Source organism: Juglans microcarpa x Juglans regia, chromosome 2D (genome assembly GCF_004785595.1).
Source record: "Juglans microcarpa x Juglans regia isolate MS1-56 chromosome 2D, Jm3101_v1.0, whole genome shotgun sequence".
Classification (NCBI taxonomy): domain Eukaryota; kingdom Viridiplantae; phylum Streptophyta; class Magnoliopsida; order Fagales; family Juglandaceae; genus Juglans; species Juglans microcarpa x Juglans regia.
In genome coordinates, this window is record NC_054596.1 from 1551738 (window position 1) to 1575191 (window position 23454).

The following is a 23454-nucleotide window of genomic DNA, read 5'->3' on the forward strand; positions in this document are numbered from 1 at the left end:
AGACGACCTGTTAATCTAATACGAACACGATACGATAAAAGCGGGTTTAGGTTTGGCCTTAACGGTCTATTACACGATTGCTTAACGGATCACTAAAGGGTCAATCCGTTATGACTCATTAAGAAAGTTGAATTTACATTTATACCCTTAGATCTAAAATAAAAAAATTCAAAAAACCCTAACCCAATGTTCCTTTGAGTCCCTTAGTTTTCTCAAATCTCAACTTCTCAACTATTTTTTTTTTTTTATTCAAGTGACCAATTCTTATGCCACCCCCCTTCAACCAGTAACCCTTGTAATATTAATATTTTACAATATGTGTTTATCATATTTGGTCTGTTGAGATTTTAATATCGATATTTATATTGTTTGGATTGTAATTTTAGACTTATAGTTAGTTTTTTTATTTTTTTATTTTATAGATATTTTTATATTTTAATATTTATATAAAATCAATCAGGTCAAACAAATTGAAATGGCTGGGTTAGTGCTTGGACTAATCCAAATAAGTAAATACATTTTGTTCCTTCACGATTTTTTTTGAAATGGCAGAGAATATATCAGCCAACGGTCATTGTACTTCTACATACAACAATGGCCTACCATCTCTATAGCCTTGTAATCAGTCAACTACTACTTGCATTTGTAAGAACAGGAAAAGTAACTAGAGGAAAAATGAACGAAAAAAATAAAAGAAGTAAGAGCGCATTTCCTGATGCGCTATGGAATTTGAGCGATTTCAACCAAAATTTTGTGCAGCGATTGTGGCTTTGAGAAGAAGGGTGAGTGGTCACTGCCTTTGATCTTGAAAACTCCTTCGGGTGGGTTATCCCTCACTAGCTTCTCTTGGACATCAGGTGAAAGTGCCCGATCATCCAATGTCTGAATGTAGAATCGCCGGCCAGTTCCATACTTTTCCGGTGTTAATGATACTTTCTCCATGATCGGACCTAGCGGGATGGGTCTCATGGATACCATGGCCAAAGCAACATCCTGGAGTGAACAAACCAAACCAGACACGGAGATAATGTAATGCATCACATTTTTCTTCAATACCAAGTAAGAAATATTTTTTACTTGGTTCAAAAAAAAAAAACATTTAACGTCATAGAATAAAGAACAAGTGCCTACAGGAACAGCTTGTGAGAAGATTTTTTATTTATTTTTGGGCGGGGGTACAACTAACTTAAATATTGGCTTTGAACGACATAGAATCGACTCGATTAAAATGAGGCAGTCAATGACACATACTTGTGAGCAAAACTACAAGAATGGACAATTGCTAAACTAGGTTTTATAAGCTTCGTAGGTTATAACAAATGGGGACCAAAACATGGAACGTGACAGAAACTAATATAAAATTTCAGAATAATTCCCCGAGGAGGAACATATTGAGGAATATTCATTTAGATTGTTCAGTAGGTTGCAAAAATAGAAATGTGCTTCTAATGTTCTACGACCTTTGGCACCAACTAACCAACCAAAACTAATTAGAAGTAACCAGAATTCATCATTGCCGAGCCAATCCATTGGGAAAAGCTATTACCACATCACTGTAAGTAAACAAGAATATTGTGTTAAGCACTAGATATTGTTTTTTTACGACACACATGACCCTTTTCCACTTGGTACAAAATACACCTGTTGTGGGTGCACCTGCTCCCAATGTTGGATTAGGACTTTGGGGTTCTCTTTGTCCAACCTGCACCTCCATAGGGTCAGGAGTTGGGCAGAGACAAATATCCATACAGCCTTCACAAACTTAGGCCTAACCAGGGGAGAGGAGCTTTGTAGGCATTCTAGACAGTATATAGTAAACAAGTACCGCACCATTTAGCTCAGCTCACTCTACATTCTATATTATTTATCTCTGTTTAGGTGTTTTGAATTAATTGAATAAGGATGCATAATTTCTTGTAAATCATACAACAGCAATAAAATGCCTTGGCATATGGTATTCTATGAAGTCCTTAGAAAATGATCCAATCGCTTTGTGCAGTGAAAACACTATTTTTTAGATATATGGAAACCCTGAATGTCTTGGATGAAATGAAATGTGTGAATCGTGCCATACCTTCGTCGGGGACTGATTGAAATATAGTCCTTTCATTTGCTCTTTCTCAAACATGAATCCTGTAGGAGGTTTGTCTTCTCCATTCCCATGAATCAAAAATTTTGATTCTTGCATAAAGCCTTCTGCAGAACCAAGCTGTAGCACAAATATATCATGTTAGAACAATGATACCTGCCTGAAGAACATCTTCCAGAAACATAAACTGCCTTTGCTGGGGAAGAAAAATGAAGCCAGATAAATATTTTAGGTCTTCTATTTATTGAGGTTAAAAGTATAGACCGGTTCCCTGACTGAACCACTCATTCTCGACCTCATGCTAGCACTACTGTGATACAGAGCTCCAAGTTACATAAGTATTATATGGGATTAAAAGTGGTGGCGTAATGTTCGAGTCTTCGTAGTTTCCTTATTGGATCAATAACTCTTAAGACTTGGTTGTTTTTCAAAAACTTGCATTAATTACATTGATTATGTACCTCTTCAGCAAACACATCAAAAGGCCTCTGGCCATTAGATACCATTGTCGCACAAAGGAAAATTGCTTTTGATATCTTCTGTGGAAAATGTTCCAATGCAAAAGATATGCATGCACCTCCACTGCTGTGACCAACCAGAATGACCTGCAAAATAACTACATCAATAAAGAATTTGGCAAATACAAGCCATTCAAGTGTTTCGAGATTATAAAATTAGGGCCAAATAATATCTATCTTCTTACCTTTTCATCCTCGGGAAGGCCCTGTAGATAATCAATCAATGGCTTTGAATACTCCGCCAGTGTAGCGATGCTATTTGTATCCGTCAGATCAATACCGGATCCCATAAGATCAAGGGCAGTGGTAAGCAATCCCGACTCCTCCAGCAGAGCAATGGTTTTGTACCAACACCATGCTCCAAAGCCTTCCCCGTGTATTAGAATAAATTTTTTTGTTATCATCCTTTCCAGAAAATCCGGTGCCTGTAAAATATATGAAATGCAATAAGTTATAATCTTTTTGTTCAATGCATCACGATGAATAGACTATATATTGTTACTGTAACATGTTTGCCAATTTCAATCTGTCAACTAGAAATAGAAGCATATTAGCATTCTAAGAGGTGAATGGGGGGTTGGGAAGGGCAGTACTTGTCCCTCGAAGATCTCTACATACTTTTCCAACATTATGGTTTAGAAAATCTCAATTACTATCTTTGCTTCATGGCTTTGGCACACTTCTCATTCCTTCAGCCATTGATAATTTTTAAAGTGCATAAAGGTGAATGGCTAAGCACTTTACCAAGTATCATGGACCACTAACCCTATCCTAATTGCATTCGATAATCCAATTAAAATACTGCAACTCAGTCTGTACGAGAACTCGAGCTTAAATAAAGCATGCATGGATCATAAGAAAAAGCCATTCTTCTAACATCATTTCTTCTTATGGGTTAAAAATAAGTATATTAAAGATGAAGACGTACTAAAAAATTGCAAATCATACTTTTCCAGATCCATTTTAAAGTTTTGTAAAGAATAAGAGATTAAAGACCTTTTCCTTTACTTTTTAAAATATATACCTATATTTTCTACTAGACCATTGACTACTACTGTTCCAATACATAATTAAGCCCTTTTTCACTTTAACCCGTAGCTTACAGATCTCAATCATGAAAACCCATTTCTCTATCTTTATATATACGATAATCCAAAAACTGTAATTAACACAATGATTGCGAATAAAATACACATGCAAAAAAAAAAAAAAACCAGAAGAGCAAAAGCATTTTTCTGGGTTTCGTTCAAATTCAATCATACCGGCTTTTCATTAGAGATTGGGTCGTCAGGGAGATTGCGTCTCCTAGAGCTAGTCGACCCGATTCGCCGCGACATGGATCCTTCGAACCTCTGAGACACCTGGTGCTGATGGAGAGCCATAGATAAAGCCTGCTTGTGCAAGAACTCCTCCTCAGCCAGCAGTTTCCTTTGAGACCGTCCCATTCTCTTGCTCCTGGAGCCATTTTCTTTGACCTCCTTCTTTGTCATGCAAATAAACCGATTACCCATTACTGCAAGACTCGTTCCAGACAATACCCAGAGATCTTTCGGTCAACTTTAATCGGTAAAGTATCAGGAAACTATGACATTTCCAGCGAAAAAAGACGCATCTTCGAACATTGTATACTCACGATGAGATTTGTTGTGAGAGAGAGAGAGAGAGAGAGAGAGAGAGAGAGAGGACTGGAATTGGGTGAGAGAGTGAGAAACAAATATGTTGCTGGTTTTAAATGCAAAAGAAAAATAACAGTGTGATGCTAAATTCCAACTAATTGTGAATATGCCAACAAATTGCCAACTGATTTTGAGAAACATATTTAATGTTTTTCTTGTCTTTCAAACTTCTACAGTAGAAGACTTCCAATGCTCGATCTCCCTCGATCGTACCTCTCTAACTGATGTTTTTAACTGCTGAGTTGAGGATAACTACAGTGGACTTGGAAGTTAAAACGGCGTGAAGACTAGTTTGGTGGGGGAAATTGGAGCACTGTTGGGGGACAAATGACCTTCTTCACAGGAGCTACCGTCGTTCGTTTATTCCTTGTAGCGACGATATTCTGAAGTTCTCGAGTGGACCTTACTTGCCGTAAAAAAAAAAAGGTTTTGCTTAAGACAGGCTTGCCGAATATTAAGGCGACTAGTATCGACATGCAAAATCTATTGACCGATAGATAGCATTTAAAAGACATGAAGGTAACTTTCTTTTTCCTAATCGGTGAGTGAATTAAAATAAAATAGTTATAACAGAGTGTCGAATTCAGAATGGCGTTATCGAAGACATTCCCAACAGTGTTTTCATAGTAAAAATAACTCAACCAACCATATATAAGATGGTCTTAATGGATATGTCTTTAATAAAAATAAATGACATTATTTCATGGCTTTTTTTTTTTTCCTGGACACTTTATATTCACATGATGGTGTTTTTAATGTCGACTGAGAGGCCAAGCGCACTTTAAGTAGATCTTTTAAAACCTTGACCAATAAATCTTTACCTAGTTGAAATCAAGCACTAACAGGTCAGCTAAAACTCTTGATCTTTTGTCTTCATATGGCAATACATGATTTCTTGAAGAATGATTCAAGTTGGTATTTTGTCTTCGTGCGACTTCCCATGATTTCTTTAAGAAAGGTGATGACTTGGACAAGGGAATTCTATGTACGTTGCGACGAAAAAGAAAGAAAATAAAATAAAATAAAGAGAGTTAAATCGACCCTTTATTCAAATAAAATTCCCATAAAGTTTTCCTTTGAGATTGAAGTCTTTTAAAAAACCATGCATGGTATATGTACTTTTAATCTTATGAAAAAAACACGTAATAACTCAGTCGATTGCCCTGAAATCAGCTTTTCTTATAATGGACATTATCTTTTCAAAAAATGAAATTCAAAAGAAAAATCTTAAGAATATATCAATGGCTACAGCTCTAGCAAATATCCTCGTTGTTTCTTGGTGCTCCTTTTGCCATTCTATTTGAGTAATATATTGGATATGTGTGACTGTGAAGGCTCATGAAATCCCAATCACGGCCACTTGTTTCTTTTCCATTGCTAACGTGCGAAGGATTTTCCATGTAGAAAGTTCCAACTACCAGACTTCATCACAACTGTCAACCGAGGATGCATGTCATGGTCACCGACTCACCATCTTATTGATAGATACAAAATATAGGATGGCCGTTCACCATCTTAAGAAAAGGAACTCAATTCCAACCTACTAAAGGAGAAATTCAATGCAAGGTCCCGTTTGGATGTTAAGTTGAGTTGAGATGAATTGAATTCTTTATAAATAATAGTAAGTTAAAATGATGAATTGAATTTTGTGGAGCCTACCTAAGATAAGTTTAGATGTGTTTGTATGTTAAGATGAATTTAGATGTATTTATGAAAAGTTAAAAATAGTTGTGAGTCCTGCGTGTAAAAATATTTTGAATTGAGATGAGTTTAGTAATTTTAAAGTTAGATGTTTAAATATTAGACTAAACTTAAAATTAAACTGAATTTCAACTCAATTCAGTCATAATTCCAAACGGGGACTGCAATACCCTTTTTTTTCCTGAGCCCATTCAAATTAAATTATGTACAGAAAGTGGTCAATGTTTGGCCTTTAACGATACCACGCACCCATACTGGTCAAGGTTTTTGTATCATGCATACGTTGAAAGTTGTCTGTATTAAGCCCACGTCTCAATAATGCAACCAACCTGAATTCAAGGGTGCTCGACCTAACTAATGAATTGATTGATATATCTGGTGCTACTATTCCAAGTTGATTAACGAACGTAATTCCAGATCATATGACAAAATATGACAGTTCATCCAATTCTAATCGACCATTTAACCATTTTTCTATTCTTTTTTTCTTCCTCAAACTATGCATGCAGAGAAATATAAGAAGATTTATAGATCTTTTGAAAATGTTTGCACATTTGCAGGAAAATACGCCAATGAAGCTATCAGGAGTGTCTCAGTCAACGGAAAGATTAATTAAGCCTGCTTAGTTAATGAAAGTATGGGTCATCACAGGCTGTATAATATCTGTATAAAAAATGGCAATGGATTTGTTTACAGGGAATAAGAAGATTCTTTCCGGAATTAATGCTGGAGCATATCATTATCCAACAGGCTAAGGATAATATGAGAAGATCTTCAGCATTCAAGCCTTGTCCAAGATCATGCCCAAAAAACCCACATCACCATTCTTTCTTCATCCAATTTTCCACAATTTGCCATGCAAGGACACCCACCTATCCATGTGACCACTGACCACAAAACCAAGAAGTTATTGTTTCAACAACTTTTAGATATGTGTGGAAGTTCCTCTCAAGTCTTACTATCTTAATGACGGTGAACCTTTGTTCATCACAAGTGTGCCACCATTCAATAGCTAAGCACACCCACCGAAATAGAAGATATAGACTGACTAAGAGAAGAAAAAGAAAACAATATTCAAAAGAGGTTTAAGCTGAGCAAAGGTTAAAATGGATGACTTATGAAGGAATGGTTCTAATACACATCTTTCTGCAACTACTTACGGGGAAAGATTTCAAAGGGTGATATCATCCATCATCCACAGAGTGACTGATGGGCAGCTGCCAATGGCTTGATGAAATATACATGAGGGGTTCATAAATCTTGCACTCATGCGACATGTGCACGGGGTGCTTCCCAGAGGTAATGAATGTTGTCATCTTGGGCAACTTACCTTAATTGGCCGTCTAGACAGACAAACCGCTAGCTCTCCTATACGTGATGGGTGGTGTACATGGGAAACATTTTGCAATTTTTGGGACATGGGCGGGAAAAGTTACCTTGTTGCATACCAACCAAGTCTTGATGCAAAGAGCTCCGGCTCAAGATCAACCCGTGGGAGGGTCAAAATCAGGATATTTCAATCAGCAAGGGAACTCTAGTGATCATGTTGTTGAGCCAGTGACAACCCTCATAACTTGGTTCTCTGGAATCTCAAAAGAAAGATGGTAACCTGTGACAGAATAATAGAACACAAAATTACACCTCTTGCGGGAACAGCGATGGATAAACTAAAAAACTAGTAATCATTTCTGCATATAACTGATTAAAACCCAGATAAAGTTCTGGTCAGGATAGGAGCATCACAACTCTTCCCACACAAATATCATTAAGAACTGCGAGAAACAATTAATGGCTCCCACCCAATGATCATCTCTAAATACAGTTGCAAAAGGCATGGAAGAGGCTAACTAAATAAAGCCACTTGCATATGATTGTTAGAGGTGTAGATCCTTCACATTTATATGCTCGAATTTCAAATAGTGAATGTAAGGGCCATAAATTAGGTATGAAAAATAAGTTAATCGAGCACTCAACCCTATACTTTAGCAGAACAAGACAGTCAGACATTCATAGATCACCTTTATGAATATTATCCAGCAAATTACTGGAAATAGAATCTTACAAGGCCAAATAGTAGGCAATAGGCAGGCTACCGCATTAATCCATCCCCTATTACGCAGATGCTACATATCAAAAAATCTCTGATGCCAGGGAAATAAATCATGTCTCGAAGCCTCCTTTTGAAGATATCATTTTTCATTTCAGGAGTGCGGCCATAGAATTAAGATGGCACACTTGTGCTCTCAATCCAACTGGTGCCAAACTTCTTTGGTTGCCCTACTTTCTTCTTCATTATCTCCCTCACCTTTATTGTATCACCCCATCTCTCATCAGTAGCACATAACTTTGAAAACAATGCATAAGTTGCAACTTCATCTCCACCCAGCACTATCATTTTTGCTACAACAGCCAAGCCAAGTCGACTGCATCTGTAAATGATGCAGGAACTGAGCAATGACCTTAACATTAGCATGCAGGGATTACAATTCAATGCCTCTATAAACTTGACTGCCTTCCTAAACAATCCAGCACGCCCAAAAGAATCTATAACACAGACATAATGCTCCACCATGGGACTGATTCCATAAACATTACGCATCATGTAGAAAAATTCCATCACCTGGTCTGTAAGAGCTCCATGGCTACAGCCTGAAAGGATTGAAAGGAATGTGATCCTGTCAGGCTTTATACCACAAATTTGCATCTCATCAAAGGTCTTCAAAACTTCTTCAACATTCCCATGATGGGCATGACCTGAAAGCAGACTATTCCATACCACAATATCTTGATTTTGTGTGCTTCTGAAATAATAAACAGCATCTTCTATGGCCCCACACTTAGAGTACGTGTCAATTAGACTGCTAGCAACAAAGTTATCATCTTCCAGTCCTAATTTTATAATTAGGCTGTGTAGTGACTTTCCAATTGAAATAGCTGTTGATTTGGCAGAGGCATTTAGTGTACTTGCAAGAGTGAAGTTGTTGGGTGAAATGCCTTCGCTTAGCATTTTTCTAAACCAAAAGAAAGCTTCTGTACTGCATCCAAATTTTGCATATCCTGATATCAGTGCAGTTAATGAAACAACATCATATTCCACTCTCCTAGCAAGAAGCTTTTCGACACTGTCAAAGCACCCACAGTTGGCATAGAAGGATGTCAAAGCGGTCTGAACATAACTTTTAGATCCATTTCCCGACTTGATAACATAAGCATGTATCATTTCACCATGTTCAGTAGCCTGCAGGCCAATGCATCCTGTAAGAACGCTGATGCAGGCAACTGCGTCTGGTCTCATGCCTTCATTTAGCATTTGGGAAAAATACTTTAAAGCTTCCATGGGTAACCCATTCTGAACATTACCCGAAATAAACGTTGTCCAGACTAATAAATCACAATTCTGACCAACCTGTTGAAAGATCTTTTGCATATCTTCTAAGCACAAACATTTTGAATACATGTCCATTAAAGCAACCCCAACACCTTTATGTAGCCGAATTCCAGTTTTGACAATTATGGAATGCATCTGAGTACCCAAGCATAAGCATTTAGATGCAGCCGACGCACTAAGAATGCATACTAGCATGACTTCATCTAATGCTACAACTTTATCATGGTGCAGCCACTGGAAAACGTCCATGGCTTCTTGAAAGCATCCATGCATGCTGAACTGGGATATTAAAGTGGTCCATGACATTACATTCTCGCAACCCTTATAAAGAAGCATATCAAAAGCTTCATCCATGGCGCCACAACTACAATACATCCCAACAAGTGAGTTCTCCACGACACCATGACCTTCCAACCCAAGCTTAGTTATCAGCCCATGAACCAGCAATCCTTCTTTCAGACTCTCATATCCACTTATTGCACTCAACAGGTTAACAAAAGTAGCTCTCGTGGGTCTACTCAAACCAGACAGTAGCAACTGCAAATTCAAGAAAGCTTCCTCTATTTTCCCCATTTTCCCATATATCTTTATCATGGAGTTAACCACTGCAACGTCCTTACAGACCAGTGCATCAAACGCATTCACTGACTCGTCATAGCAATCAAATTCTCCATATAGTTCAACAAGCCCATTAGTAACGAAGGCATTGTCACATACACCAAGCTTGACAATGAGTCCATGAACTTGTACCCCCCCACCAAGATCACCATTCATAACACAACCTTTGAGCACACCATTTAGACTAAACTGGTCTGGCACAACACCAAAACCTAACATCATTTTAAAGCATATGAAGGCATCCCAAGCATACCAAGCTGAAAGATAGCCATTTATCACGGTGTTCCATGACACAACATCTCGCCGGGGCATTTCATCAAACACCTGTTCAGCGAATGAGATACACCCACATTTGAAGTACATGTTAGCCAAACTGTTGACGAGAGTAGTCTGAGGCTCCGCTAAGAGTTTTATAATGCGGGAATGGAGAGCTTGTCCTACTGCAATTGCCTTTGATTCGGCGCATACTTTTAAATGATTGGTATATATTTTCTCGACATGAACAGTTTTATGATGGAAATCTTTTATGCTTTTGTATCTGAATTCAATATCCGCGTAATAGATTTTGAGACTTTTAAATCTAATCATTTGAAGCATACCTTCACTTTTTTGGGTACGTGAAAGTCGAAACATTCCTACACTCCTTGTATTGGAACAGAGCCGACACTCTTGCATGGGCAGGCCTGGCCCGAAGTTTCTTATAGGCCATTCGGTGCACCTTGGAAACGTTCGAGTTCAAGCCTTCTTCGGGTCCATTAACCTACCAGATCAATTGGGTTGGGTCCAGCCCACTCAGTTGCTTGCCCCGGCACTCTTTCTTGTGTCAAAAGAAAACGTTCGAAAATAAAATTTGAAATGCTATAAAAAAAAAGGAAATAAAATTTGAAAAGAAAAGAGAAAAAAGAAAAGAAAAATAGGCTTCTCGTTTTGCCGCCACATCTCTCTCTCTCTCTCTCTCTCTCGGGTTCGCTTTACTGTTATCTCTGTCTCTCACTTCCAGAGTCCAGACGGAGACCGATGACCTCAGCCATTACTAACCAAATAATCGACGAAGACGACGACGTATCTTCTCTCTCTCTCTCTCTCTCTCAACTCGCCGTTTCGTTTCTCACTCTTTTTCTCTCTCTTTACTCTTTAGGGTTTTGATTGGGAAGCAGCCGTTAGAGAAATCGATGTGGCTTGCCAAACCGCGAAGCCCTGCACTCCACGACCGGACCAATTTTCCCATTTTGCCCCTACCATTTCAAATTTTCATTGTTCTAAGAATAAGAAAAGGGCAGTGCCTTCTCGGCAATCTACGCTAGATAAATTTGTCGCCAATGCGGGCCCACCGAGGCCTCGTTCGGAGGAACCGGATCAAGATCGTGCTAAGGGTGATGAAGGGGTCGGATACATTGACATTGATGCCGACGCAGCCAAAACTTGGATATACCCAGGTTCTATGCTTGTTTTCTTCTTTGCTTCTTTGTTTGAAGTTTATTTTATGATTGGGAAAAAGGGGTAAGTTGGTATTTTTGGGATATCAAGGAACGGGTGATTCAAATTGTGGCTCCTATTCTTTTGGTAGTGGAGATTCCGGGTTTTTCTTTAAGGTTCTCAGTGAAGCTTACATTATAGTATATTGCCGCAGGATTGCCTTTTTGTCAATTCATCTCCAAAATCCTTATCTTTCTGTCATTCCGGTAGTGGGTTACACTCCTGTATATAAAATCGAGAATAGTGACGAAGAAAATTGTGAAATATTGGTAACTAATGCGTTAATTATGGTTCCAGTATCAATGGGTTATACTAATTTTTTTATTAAATTGATTATTACGCTTTTAAACTCAAATAAACTACGAACCTGAATTTATGAGCGAACGACGGGGAGTAATGTCATGTACTATACTCCTATCTCACTTTCATCCCACTTTGTGAATAAGTGTATCCTTTTCTTTATCCCCCCTTTTAAATCAATATTCCTTTTGTTAATCACGCAGTTAATGTTCCTCTTCGTGACTATCAATTTGCTATTACCAAGAAGGCGTTATTTTCTAATACACTGGTGGCATTGCCGACTGGACTTGGGAAGACACTTATTGCTGCAGTTGTAATGTACAACTACTTCAGATGGTTTCCTGATGGTAAACTGTTCCTCACCACAATTTAATCAATGTATTTTCTGGTGAAACTAATTTTTAGATACTTGTCTGGTTCCTACACTAGGTAAGCATATTTTCTACAATTAATAGTCAATATAAATTTGAAGACCATATTCTAGTTTGTTCTAACTCCCCCTCAGATATTACAACAGCATATTTTTTCTTTGTTTTTTTTTTTTTCTTTGAAGAAAAATAACTTGTGTTTTAAGACCTCTGTTTGCTCAGATGGTCAAATATATCTTAGAACTAGTTTTTTTCTTCTCCTCAATGTTTAGAAGATTGCCTTGGAGTGGGAGTTTTGAATCCTAGAACTACTTTTCAGAAGTTTATCCCGTATGAAAACATTTTGACCTTTTTATTTCCCCTACCCCGGCCTTTTAGGTTGGCAAGTTTGTAGTGTCTCAATGTAAATGTGGGAAGGGAGTCGTCTTTTCTCCTTTCTGAAGTATGCTTTTGTAGGAGCTCTAGGCTGGCAGGGTTTATATAAATTATATTTAGAAGGATATGCACCTACTCCATTGTCTACTAGTTTCTTAGCCTTGTTCCATATCTTAACAACCATTGGGCTGGCAAAGCTTTGCTGGATAATAGAAAGTTCAATGGGCTATCAACTTCCTAACTTGGGCTGGCTAGCTTCCAGTTTTACAATGGTGAATCTCAAGTTCACATATTTGATCCAAACTTCATACTTTTCGTTCATTTTTTTTTTTTTTATAAGTAATAATATTATATATAATTAAGAAGTTTTCGGTTTTTTTTTTCTGTTGTTCAATTAACTCTTTCATTTATTTTGTGAAGCATATGGAAATAAAAAGGTTGAATTGGTTTATGTGTTGCACATATGCTCCAACTCCTTGTTTGACATTGATGCTTTCCTGATTGATCCTTCAATGACAGGAAAAATAGTCTTTGCTGCTCCTTCTCGACCACTTGTCATGCAACAGATAGAAGCATGTCATAACATTGTAGGAATTCCTCAAGTAAGATGCTCTCGTCACTTATCAATGTAGTGATATGTGCAATTTTTTGCTCTTTTTCTTAACAAATTTATTTACCAGAATCATTTACTTGTTTTTAGAATATATGAATCAAAATTATTTCAGGAATGGACAATTGATATGACGGGTCAGATAAGTCCTGCAAAGAGAGCATGCTTTTGGAAAACTAAACGAGTTTTCTTTGTCACTCCACAAGTGCTGGAAAAAGATATTCAGTCTGGTGAATATCTTCCATTCTTAATTTGCTAATATAAAGTAATTTTTTTCCTATTCCAACCCTTTTTATGTGGGGCATGACACTTTAAGCTCTCTGAAAATTTTTCATGTGATATCTTTTTGTTGTATCTTCCATTCATAATTTGCTAATATGAAGTAATTTTTCATAGGCACATGCTTGGTGAAATACTTGGTGTGTTTGGTGATTGATGAAGCTCATCGAGCATTGGGAAATTATTCTTATTGTGTTGCAGTCCGTGAGGTTTGTTGCTCCATTCTTATAATTTTCCATGTTTCTGTAATCATCCGGCATACAGGGTTTGGTTCTATGTGTTTTTGGATATAGTTACTGGTTTGAGGAACTAACGGTACTCCAAATTCTTAGCTAATGGCTGTACCAGTGCAACTGAGACTGCTAGCTTTGACCGCAACACCAGGATGTAAGTTACTGACTTCTACTTGGGTTCTATAAATTTTCTAAAAATATTTTGATCTTTATGCTAATTTCAATTATTCAGCAAAGCAGCAGACCATCCAGCATATTATTGATAACTTGAATATATCAACACTTGAATATCGCAATGAAAGTGATGATGATGTTAGCCCATATGTGCACAACAGGAAAATAGAGTTGATCCAGGTATGTATAATTTGTTCTTCTTGGAGCTTTTTCTTCCCATAAGTATCTGTCTGTGTGTGTCTACAGATATAACTTCTTGGTTGCAATCTTACTAGGTTGCAATGGGGCAAGATGCAGTAGAAATAAATAATAAGCTCTCAGAAGTAATACGTCCAATTGTAGCAAGGCTTTGTGCTGTTGGAGTTCTCCAGAATAGAGACTATCAAACCGTACGGTTCCATATATTTTATAGATTTTGTTATTGACTTTTTAGAAACTTCATTCTGCAAGAATACTTTGTTTTTTTCGCATTTCTTTTTCAATTTAGTCTGCCATTAAACCTCGTGATAAGAAGTTTTGAGGTAGTGGCAACATGTTGCAGTTTCAGAATTTGGATATCAAACCTTTTCTTTTCTTTTTCTTTATTTTTTCTTGTAGTAGCTTCTTGGAAATTCATTGGCTCAATCACACCAGTAGACCTGTCATGATTTGTCACTTGATAATCGAAGCCTTGAAACTTTTTTCTGAATGCTATAAATTATAACTTGGGATCGAAGGAACAAATTTTAGGAGGCGATTTTACTAGCATGCAGTACCTTGGGAAAAACCCAATTGAAGCCCTGTCAGAAATGCTTTAAGGGCTTAAAAAGCCTTTGTTGAAATTAACTGTTAAATCCACACTGATCTTCATTTTTGGGAAGGCTATTATCAACTGTTGGTAAGTCTAATGGTTTCTAAGATTTTGAACAGAGTTCATTGATTCATTGTATTGCATCCTAAGCTTCTGGTCTTCATCCCTGCATACCCAAGATGCCGATGTTTTCATTGATCTTTAAAGACATAGGCAGGTTAAGTAGGTAAGCTGACAAATTTGATTGAGGGTTCAGATGCAATTTTCCAGATTTGGAAGAAAAAAAACTAACTTTAATTTTGTTTAACTCATGGAAGATATTTGCTGGTCAAGAAGTTGCTCCCGCAAATTGACGAGGCTGTTTGATGTTCCCTTAGAATATAAGGGCCTCAAGCTAAATTACATAGCTTTTGATGGAAATGATATTCAATAATGATTAACATTATATAAAGAGTCCTTCACCGAGAGTTGGTCATAGGTAAAAGTGGCAAATGTCTCGGAAATGGTGATGGAATTTTTGAAGGATGCTTAAGAAACTTGGAAATGACTCCACACCATGATGGCTCCTTTATTTTTAAATAATCAATAATCACATATATGATTATGGATTTCTGTTATAGATGCTTTTATAAAAGACAATATAGATTTATGTTTTATAAATGTTTGATTCCTTCAACTATTGTATTTTAGGCAAGTCAACAAATTCCAGTGCTATATGTTGTGTTATTGTTCTAAGTAACTTTATTGGGTTCAGAGACGGTGTTTGAAAAATTTCCCAGCTGTAGTTTAGAAATGGAAATTTTATCCGTAAGATTTCTATATTCTACTGCCAGTTGATCTCTTTCTTGTTAATTCTCTACAAGACCATCACGCTGGTTGCTGATTGCTTTAACTCTCCCTTCTCTCTGTTGGTTGACAGTTGAGCCCATGTGAGTTACTTAACTATAGGGATAAATTTCGTCAAGCACCCCCACCGGACCTTGCCCACATTAAGTATAATGAAGTGGAAGGATATTTTGGAGTTCTTATTACTCTTTATCATATCCGTAAGCTACTCTCGAGCCATGGGATAAGGCCATCATATGAAATGCTTGAAGAGAAGTTGCAACAAGGGTATGGTACTGTCTTGATAAGCCAACACAATATATCAGAAATCATGCCTGCTTATTACATGCATATTATGTACTTGTCAATCTATTCCACAATCCTTTACAATGAATTTTTTGTTAAATATTTTTATTGCTAAAAAGCGTGGTTTCAATCACGTCATTCAAGTACTAGAACTTTCTGTTTGAGGGTTTGAGTCCCGATTAATAGGAGCATTATGCAAAAAAATGAGTTCCTTTCAAAATTTTGATTTTTAATTTTCATTCAAGTTGGAGACAGATATCCTCAATTTTTTTATTAGTGTTTATATGGACAGATATCCTTAAATTTTTTTTTTATAAGTATCCTTCATTTTTTTATTAGAGTGTTTGTATGGACAATTGATACAAATCTTCGTGTTTGAGTTTATCAAAAGAAGTTCGCTAATTGGAGTTCTAATGACAAAAGTTTCTTGTATAAACGTGTCTAGTATTCCGTACACTTTGTTACATGTTGATGTGATGGAGTTCAAAGCTTTTTACATCAGTTTATATTTGACTTTAATCATGGCAGGTTTTTTGCAAGATTTATGAGTAAAAATGAAGATATATGGAAAGCGAAACTCTTAATGCAGCAAAGCTTGTCGCATGGTGCACCAAGTCCGAAATTGTCCAAAATGTTAGAAGTACTGCTTGATCATTTCAGTAGGTGGCATGTTATGTTATTAACGTCCGCAAAATGTTGAACTTTTTTGTCCTCTTTCTGCCTCTTTGTACTATTATTAATTTATGCATCACATTGGGTTGAGTCCTAACAGATTGGACTCCTCTTGTTCTAGCATTCCTTGAATAAGGGATTCAAGTTTTATAAAGACCTTGTAGTTAGTATGAATTTCCTTTGAAGCCTAGAATTAATTGTATTTTTCAATTTTTGCATTAAATTTTTCATGTAATATGTCTTCTTTTGTTGAAGAAGTGTAGAACCATAGTTTAATATACCTTATAATTAGGATTACTCATAGACTTACTATCCTCAGGAAATTTGGAATAATAGACAATCAGCTGTGTTCTATATGGCAGAGATATTGTATCCAAATTGGGATTTGCACCAGTAATAGCCATGTCTAAACTTTATAGCTCTGCGAACCAACTTCCGAACCAACCTGCCCTATAACATGAGAAATTTCAGTAAGTTAGGGCTACATCTGATTCTGCACACTTGGTTTATATTTAAATGATTCTATTGATTCTTCGTTGTAATGCAAGTCACTACTTTCTAAAATTTAATTTATTAGGTTTGGAGATGGTTTCATTATTGGCAGTAGGTAACTTCACTTGGTTGAGATGATCTCTTTTCTATATGGCAACTATTGAATGTCACTAATAATTTGCACCTAGAATTTTTTGGTTTCAAATGCTAAACTGTGTTTCTCCTGTATACAACCTGTGTACTTGGACTATGTCTAATGTTATTATCAATTACTTATCGAGAAAAATCTACAAGCAGAAGTTTCTCAGTTTGGGTTATATTCACTGGCAAACCTGAATTCCAATTTGAGCGTGTTTAAGGTTTTGCTCTCTGTTGTATAATTTGAAATCTATAAATGTGCTTGCAGAAACAAAGGATCCACAAAACTCAAGAGTTATTATTTTCTCAAATTTTAGGGGAAGTGTCAGGTGAAAAAGATTTGTTTATAGTTCAACTCAGTAATGATGCTTCCAGTGTATTATGTATTCCTTAAATTTATTATTGGATATAATGATACCAACATTCAGGGATATAATGGAAGCACTAGGGAATATCGGGGATTTAGTTAGAGCTACCCAGTTTATTGGCCAAAGCACAGGTATGCTGTTCTCATCTCTACTTTGTTTTTCCCTTTTGTGAATAATTTTTATTTGATAAACTTGATTTTTTTTTTTTTTTTTTGTTATTTTGGGTGACATGAGATGCTATTTACTTCATGTGAAAAATAACTCCTGCTGTCTGTTTCATCATACATCTTAAGAGCTCTTAGTTTTTGGAAATGATAATTTGTATTGCAAAGTTGGGGATCTCCTATGTTATTGAATTTAGTGAAGCCTTCTACCGTGCCACTGGGATCTCTGCATCCATGTATTGGTTTACTTTGACATTGCAACTGCCCTCATAGTTTAATGAAGGGTTTATTTTATTTTATTTTTTAAAAGTAAGAAGGAAATATACTTGGCTATTAGTCCTTACTCAACTTTAATTATTTATGGTTTCTTACAGGAAAAGCATTGAAAGGCCAGTCACAAAAAGTTCAACAGGATGTTTTGGAGGTAATTACAATATTCTTTATCGATGTTGTCAGCTCTTTACATTGGCTTACTCTGCTCCCCCGCAGAAATTTCGGGCCGGTGGTTACAATGTCATTGTTGCCACATCAATTGGTGAAGAAGGCCTGGATATCATGGAAGTTGATCTTGTAATATGTTTTGATGCTAATGTGTCGCCATTGAGGATGATTCAGCGCATGGGAAGAACTGGAAGAAAGCATGATGGACGAGTTGATATCCTTTTTGTAGTTTGGATATTCATTTCATTCTTTTTTTTATATTTAAGTGAAATGAAAGGATATCCATTTCATTCAGTAGATTATCTGTGAGACTATTATGTGCATTCCTTTTTTTTTTTTAATTTTTTGGTTCACTTCTTCTGGGTTTCAATCCTGTAAAATGCCAAGTAATTCCTTGACAAATATTACTAGTTTTAGCTTGTGAAGGTTCAGAACTGAAGGGTTACATGCGAAAACAGGCAAGCAGCAAGGCTGTTAGAAAACACATGCGAAATGGGGGAATGAATAGTTTTAACTTTCATTCTAGTCCAAGGATGGTTAGATCTTTTAGAAAATTGTTACTTTTTTTCTTTTCTTTTTGTTATTTCAATTTTATTATTTTGTTTTCTTATCCTACTAATTTTTTTTCATTATATTCTTCATTATACTTCTGTTTGCCTTCTAAACCTGTAAAATTTCCCCCCCTTTTCTGGTTAGATTCCCCATATATACAAACCAGAAGCCCAATTTGTTGCACTGTCAATTGCACAATTCGTTCCACGGGGAAAGAAAGTGAAAGATAATCATGCTATTCAAACATCTGTGTTTGAAGACAAACTAACTGTTGCCGAGACTAGTTTACTTGCCAAGTATTTCCACCATACAGATGAGAACACGTGGACACCATCACTTATTGCCTTTCCTCACTTCCAGACATTTCCATCTAGAGTGCATAAGGTAATGCATGGATGTAGAACCGGGATGCTGATTGATATGATGCAACATTTGCAAGGACTATCCTTTTCCGCAGACAATAAAACCACTGCTGTTGAGGTTCTATTCAATTTTTCTTGTTCTTCCATTTTTCTCTTGTTGAGCTATGCTATTCTTTCTTATTCAATCATTTGATTTTTTAGGATGAAGTCCTAGGAAAGAGTTTGGTGGTCAATGTTGCTAAACAGCACGGCACTGGAACAGAAGGTAATATCATCTTTAATAGTTTTGAAAGGCTTGCATGGCAGAATTTTGGATATTCAGTAAGCATCCTGTTGTTTGTTAGTTGAGATTATATGCATTGAAGTACTAACAGGATAGAAATATTTGTACTGACATATTGCTTGAATTCAGTTAGAGGTATAGGAACGTTTACTTCTTTGTTTCAGGTCCCATTGCTATTAACATTCAAGCCGAAGTTATTTATTTTCTTATTCCGTAGTTAGAAATGAGCATTTATCATTTATAATTATGTATTTCTCCAAATGTTCTAAAGGACCAAAAGTAAACTGCATATATTGTTGGATATGTGTGTAGGTCTTCCCCCCTTCTTCATCCCCAACTCACAAGTTATTCCACTATTTATGTGTTAAGAAATAAATTCTGAGTGTAGTTTTTAAATCTTGAACCTTTAGCTTATACATCGTGTTGTCGAATGTGTTGTTCAAACATAGGATTTTAGTGAGCTAGGATTTTATCGTTGTCCCTCCTGCCTTTCCATTCTCAATGTTGTAACTTACAAACATCATGCTAAATATTTGCTTAGCTCTGCCAGAGTTGTAAGATGTTGTCATGTTTATGCCATTTTTTTTTTTTTTTGTTTTGGTTGAAATATCTAATTCTAGGAGTTGTATGCTATTAAAAATCTTTGAGTGTTATTAGTATTTGACTTGAGTCTTCAAATGTTTGCAGGTTTGCTAGTTCACAATGATTCTCTACGCATAAAATCACAGAGAGAAGTATTGGGCTCTGAAGTATCACCTAGGGAGGTTTTAAGAATTGAGGAGAAGCATAGTGTGCTTGATTTCTGTGGCCAAAATCCTTCTGCACACTCGTATCTCTTTGGGTCAGATTATGTATCTGTTGATGCTTTTGGAAAAGTCTTAATTTTAGATGTCCCTTTACTTCCTTTGAAAGAAGGGCCACATTCTAAGTATACAACTGCAAGCAGTACAGCGTCTTTGAATTCTTCAAAGCAAGATTTCTGCCATTTGCAGACTTCAGCTGAAGACAAGAAGGAACTAACCATGCAAGCTACATATGTTGGAGAAATAACTCCTGTGAATAGATGCATAAAGGATGAGACTTTGCCAACATCTGGATTATTTGACTCTGATATCAAGCAAGAGACGACATTGGATGGAGTTGACAATATTCCCGAAACACCTAGTTTAAATGGAAATTTTTTTGGTGAAGAAGATAGTGATGGTGGGACCCCTGATGTTGAGATTATAAATGGACCACTTCTTCTTGCTGATGAATGCAGAAACACTTTCAGAGATATTGAACTCAGTCCACGGCTGACTAATTTGATTAAATGTGGTGTTGTTCCAGAGTCTCCTATTCATGATAAAGGTCTGTGTTCTTCTCCAGATACTAATATCACCATATCTTAAGTTCGGATGTGAATTTTTTTTTTAAATGTACAACAGGATTGAAAGTTCTATGTTGCAGGACCACCAAATGATGAAAAGAAAGATGAGTTTCTGGTTTCTGACCTTGTTTCACCTGTCCAATTGGATACTGAATTGGGAGTGAAGTCTTCAAGTTCAGGAAAAGATGAACGGGTCATTATGGACATTATCAACAATGGAAGAAATGGTTCTGTTTCTCCTGTCAATGATGAAATTCAAACTCCTGTTTTTAAGTTGAACAATAATGTCAGTATAAGAGGATGCACCTCCACTTCTCCAGTTGTTGAGGAAGCCCAAACTCCCTTTGTAAACTTGACAAACAATAGCTCTAACAAAGATTGGCATTTGAGTTCTGGAGACAAGTCAGAAAGTGTTGAACAGAGAAGTAGGCTTAAAAGATTACGCAAAATTGGAGATTATGGGAAAAGTAGAAATCTAAAGATCATGAAAGAAAATCTTGTCGTTCCAATAGCAAACCTTGCAAGATCGTTTTCTAGCACCAGTCGTATCCAAAATAAGAATGCCAGAGGTATCTTTGAATCCCGAATGCGATGCATCTACTGTTCTCTACTTTCCATGTTGGAATCTTTTGAAGTTTCTAATCTGATTTTTCCCCCCTTCAACCGAGTAGTTTTAGCCTACTTTTTGGTTGACTAAGCTTGATTGGAGTGGTTACAGACTCAGCGTGTTTAACATAAATCCTGTAAACTTTTTGTTGCATTCAGGTAGAAAGAATCTAGTCAAAGATGTCAGGGCCTTTGTTGAGGAGGAAGCTGAGTAAGCTCGTTGCAGATAGTCAATTAATATCGCTTGTTTCATTTTACCAGTGTGCAATTTAAAAGCATATTCCCCACCCACCCACATGCAAAGAGTAGACAGATTGCTATTCTTTCTGTTTAGTTTTGGAAGAATCTCCTTTGTGACATCTCTGTTATGGTTACTCTCAGGGTATCTTCAGACGTTGATGCATCTGAAGACGAGGAAGATGAGCAGGAGTACAATTCATACGATAGTTTCATAGATGACAGGATGAGTCCAACTGCCTCAAGTACTCCAGCTGAAAGTTGTAGAATTGACATGATGGCAATTTACAGGTTTTTGATCTCTCTCTCTCTCTGCATCAGTGTGTTGAAAATCTAGTTTATCCTTAGGAGCATAAAGGTATATAACTCATTAAAACATAAATCCTTTCGATAGTTTTCTAGTATGACACAGAATACTGCAATTTTAGTCATTTGGCCTTTTTTGTGGTGTGAGGCCACAATTTTCCATAACACATCAATCTCCTTCAACAGGCGTTCTTTGCTCAGCCAATCACCAATGGAGAGGCAGCATAACCGCTTTGCCACCTTTAGTCCCATCTCTGTGGCTCCGATGAGCAGGATAGGTGAAAATGGAAGTTCTTCGGGCAAGACCCTATACTCTCTCCGAATGCCACAAACTGACTCTGCAAATCAGTTAGCAGGAAGAAATTCAGAATCCTTTCAAACGAGCAGGATCTCTTCACAAGTGCCATGTACAAGCAGTGTTACCATAAAGGGAAATCAGGAGATGGAAACTAGAAAGAGAAAATTAAGTTTATATCAATCAGAATCGACTCCTACAATTAACTTAGAGACAGAATTCTTGCTTCAATCAGAGGCTGCAGGCAGGGAATCATTACAGCATTGTGACACTAATGGAGATGCAAGTAGGGATGCTTTTTATGATGATCAATTTTATGAAGATCTTGACCTTGATGCGGTGGAGGCACAGGCTACCTTACTTCTCAAACAGAAATCTGAGCTTCCTCACCCAAAAAACCCGATACCCAGTTCTCCATCATTTGATCTTGGGATATGATTATCAAGAGTTAAGAAAAAAAAAAAAATTTGTATAAAAAGCCTATTCAAATTCACTCATAGGATCGAGTGTGTTAGCCATTAGTTGGGAACTCTTAACTTTTGAGATCAGACATTTCTTTTTTTTGTTTCTCAATGTTAGAAAAGGGGAACGTACAGGGGTTAGGGAGGAGCCGGGAGCAAGGGGAGGTTCTAGTTAATACAAATGTAATTTATTGTATGAAATTGTGTAAAGCCCATGTAAGGAGGGATAATCAGGTATACTTCAAAGATATACATCTACATCTGTTCAGAATGTTTCGAAAAAGAGAAATACTTTATTCACAAAATGATTTCAGAGAAATAAATTTATAAATTAATGTAATTTGATTTAATGTCGGATTTTAAAATTTTTTTTATTGTAAAAGAAATTTGAGATACTACATTAATTCACATCCGTTCATAAATTTATTTGTCTAAAATTCTGAAAAGCACTTCTCTTTAATATTTTTGAAGAAGCTTTTTAAGTCGCATGAAAGGTGTCAATATAAATGTCTACCGATATTTTACCCTCGGGCAGCTTTTTTGTTTCAACTTTCTTTCGAAACTAGTAGTCCTGGATGGGTGGGATTAACTTCTCATTTAATTATTATAAATTTTTTAAACTTTCAAATAAAATATAATAAATAATTATAATTTTTTTAAATTTTAAAATAAAAATTATATTAAAAAATTATATTTTAATAATATTTTATTTAACTTTAAATTTTGATCTTATGTATAATTAAACTAAGCAAGTACTTGAGGTACTCTCAAATACTTTCACTACTATTTTTTATTTTATTATTATTTTTTATCTACTTTTTACTAAGAAAAATACTAAATCTCCCGCTGGGATCTAATAGTATATTTTTATGTATTTTTTTAAGTTTTCTTTTTATATAAATTTTTTAACAATTTTAAATATTTTAAAAAAATAAAAAAATCATAATATTATTAAAAAAATATTTTCTTAATTACAGAGTAA

The 23454-nt window shown here is 36.2% G+C and overlaps 3 protein-coding genes across 5 annotated transcripts; 1 reads left to right on the forward strand and 2 right to left on the reverse strand.

The window, feature by feature from the left end:
* Window positions 1-470: 470 nt before the first annotated feature.
* LOC121249707 (putative methylesterase 14, chloroplastic) lies at window positions 471-4614 on the reverse strand. 2 transcript variants are annotated; one of them, XM_041148468.1, is made up of 5 exons: window positions 3870-4482; window positions 2793-3032; window positions 2551-2694; window positions 2075-2209; window positions 471-993 (listed from the first exon to the last, which is right to left on the reverse strand). In XM_041148468.1, exons 1-5 carry the CDS (start codon window positions 4116-4118, stop codon window positions 721-723), a joined length of 1041 nt encoding a protein of 346 aa, XP_041004402.1. In that variant the 5' UTR covers window positions 4119-4482; the 3' UTR covers window positions 471-720. The 2 variants fall into 2 exon arrangements, with proteins under 2 accessions (XP_041004402.1, XP_041004403.1); XM_041148469.1 differs by lacking the exon at window positions 471-993 and adding an exon at window positions 1026-1702 and having other exon boundaries at window positions 3870-4614.
* Window positions 4615-8205: 3591 nt separating this feature from the next.
* Window positions 8206-10353, reverse strand: LOC121250942 (pentatricopeptide repeat-containing protein At4g13650-like). Its single transcript, XM_041150208.1, has one exon. The coding sequence runs from the start codon at window positions 10351-10353 to the stop codon at window positions 8206-8208; it is 2148 nt and encodes a 715-aa protein (XP_041006142.1).
* A 532-nt stretch (window positions 10354-10885) lies between these two features.
* Window positions 10886-22812, forward strand: LOC121249708 (DEAD-box ATP-dependent RNA helicase FANCM). 2 transcript variants are annotated; one of them, XM_041148470.1, is made up of 23 exons: window positions 10886-11052; window positions 11129-11426; window positions 11970-12113; window positions 13029-13111; window positions 13235-13349; window positions 13516-13607; window positions 13731-13785; window positions 13864-13985; window positions 14081-14194; window positions 15515-15708; window positions 16255-16385; window positions 17297-17357; window positions 17457-17527; window positions 17935-17984; window positions 18050-18215; window positions 18410-18537; window positions 18698-19033; window positions 19117-19180; window positions 19886-20548; window positions 20648-21136; window positions 21333-21384; window positions 21555-21701; window positions 21903-22812. In XM_041148470.1, the coding sequence occupies exons 1-23, from the start codon at window positions 11008-11010 to the stop codon at window positions 22447-22449; spliced, it is 4167 nt and encodes a 1388-aa protein (XP_041004404.1). In that variant the 5' UTR covers window positions 10886-11007; the 3' UTR covers window positions 22450-22812. The 2 variants fall into 2 exon arrangements, with proteins under 2 accessions (XP_041004404.1, XP_041004406.1); XM_041148472.1 differs by lacking the exons at window positions 10886-11052; window positions 11129-11426 and having other exon boundaries at window positions 12055-12113; window positions 13210-13349.
* The last annotated feature ends 642 nt before the right edge of the window (window positions 22813-23454 follow it).

Excerpts from the sequence above, each read along its gene's own strand:
- LOC121249707 (XM_041148468.1), bottom strand. The coding sequence starts at position 4,118 with ATGGGTAATCGGTTTATTTGCATGACAAAGAAGGAGGTCAAAGAAAAT. Across the intron at positions 2,695-2,792 it reads GCCTTCCCGAGGATGAAAAG|GTCATTCTGGTTGGTCACAG; the intron begins GTAAGAAGATAG and ends GTTATTTTGCAG. Across the intron at positions 2,210-2,550 it reads TTGATGTGTTTGCTGAAGAG|CTTGGTTCTGCAGAAGGCTT; the intron begins GTACATAATCAA and ends TTTGTGCTACAG.
- LOC121250942 (XM_041150208.1), bottom strand. The coding sequence starts at position 10,353 with ATGTACTTCAAATGTGGGTGTATCTCATTCGCTGAACAGGTGTTTGAT.
- LOC121249708 (XM_041148470.1), top strand. The coding sequence starts at position 11,008 with ATGACCTCAGCCATTACTAACCAAATAATCGACGAAGACGACGAC. Across the intron at positions 13,986-14,080 it reads GGAAAATAGAGTTGATCCAG|GTTGCAATGGGGCAAGATGC; the intron begins GTATGTATAATT and ends CAATCTTACTAG. Across the intron at positions 21,137-21,332 it reads CCAAAATAAGAATGCCAGAG|GTAGAAAGAATCTAGTCAAA; the intron begins GTATCTTTGAAT and ends TGTTGCATTCAG.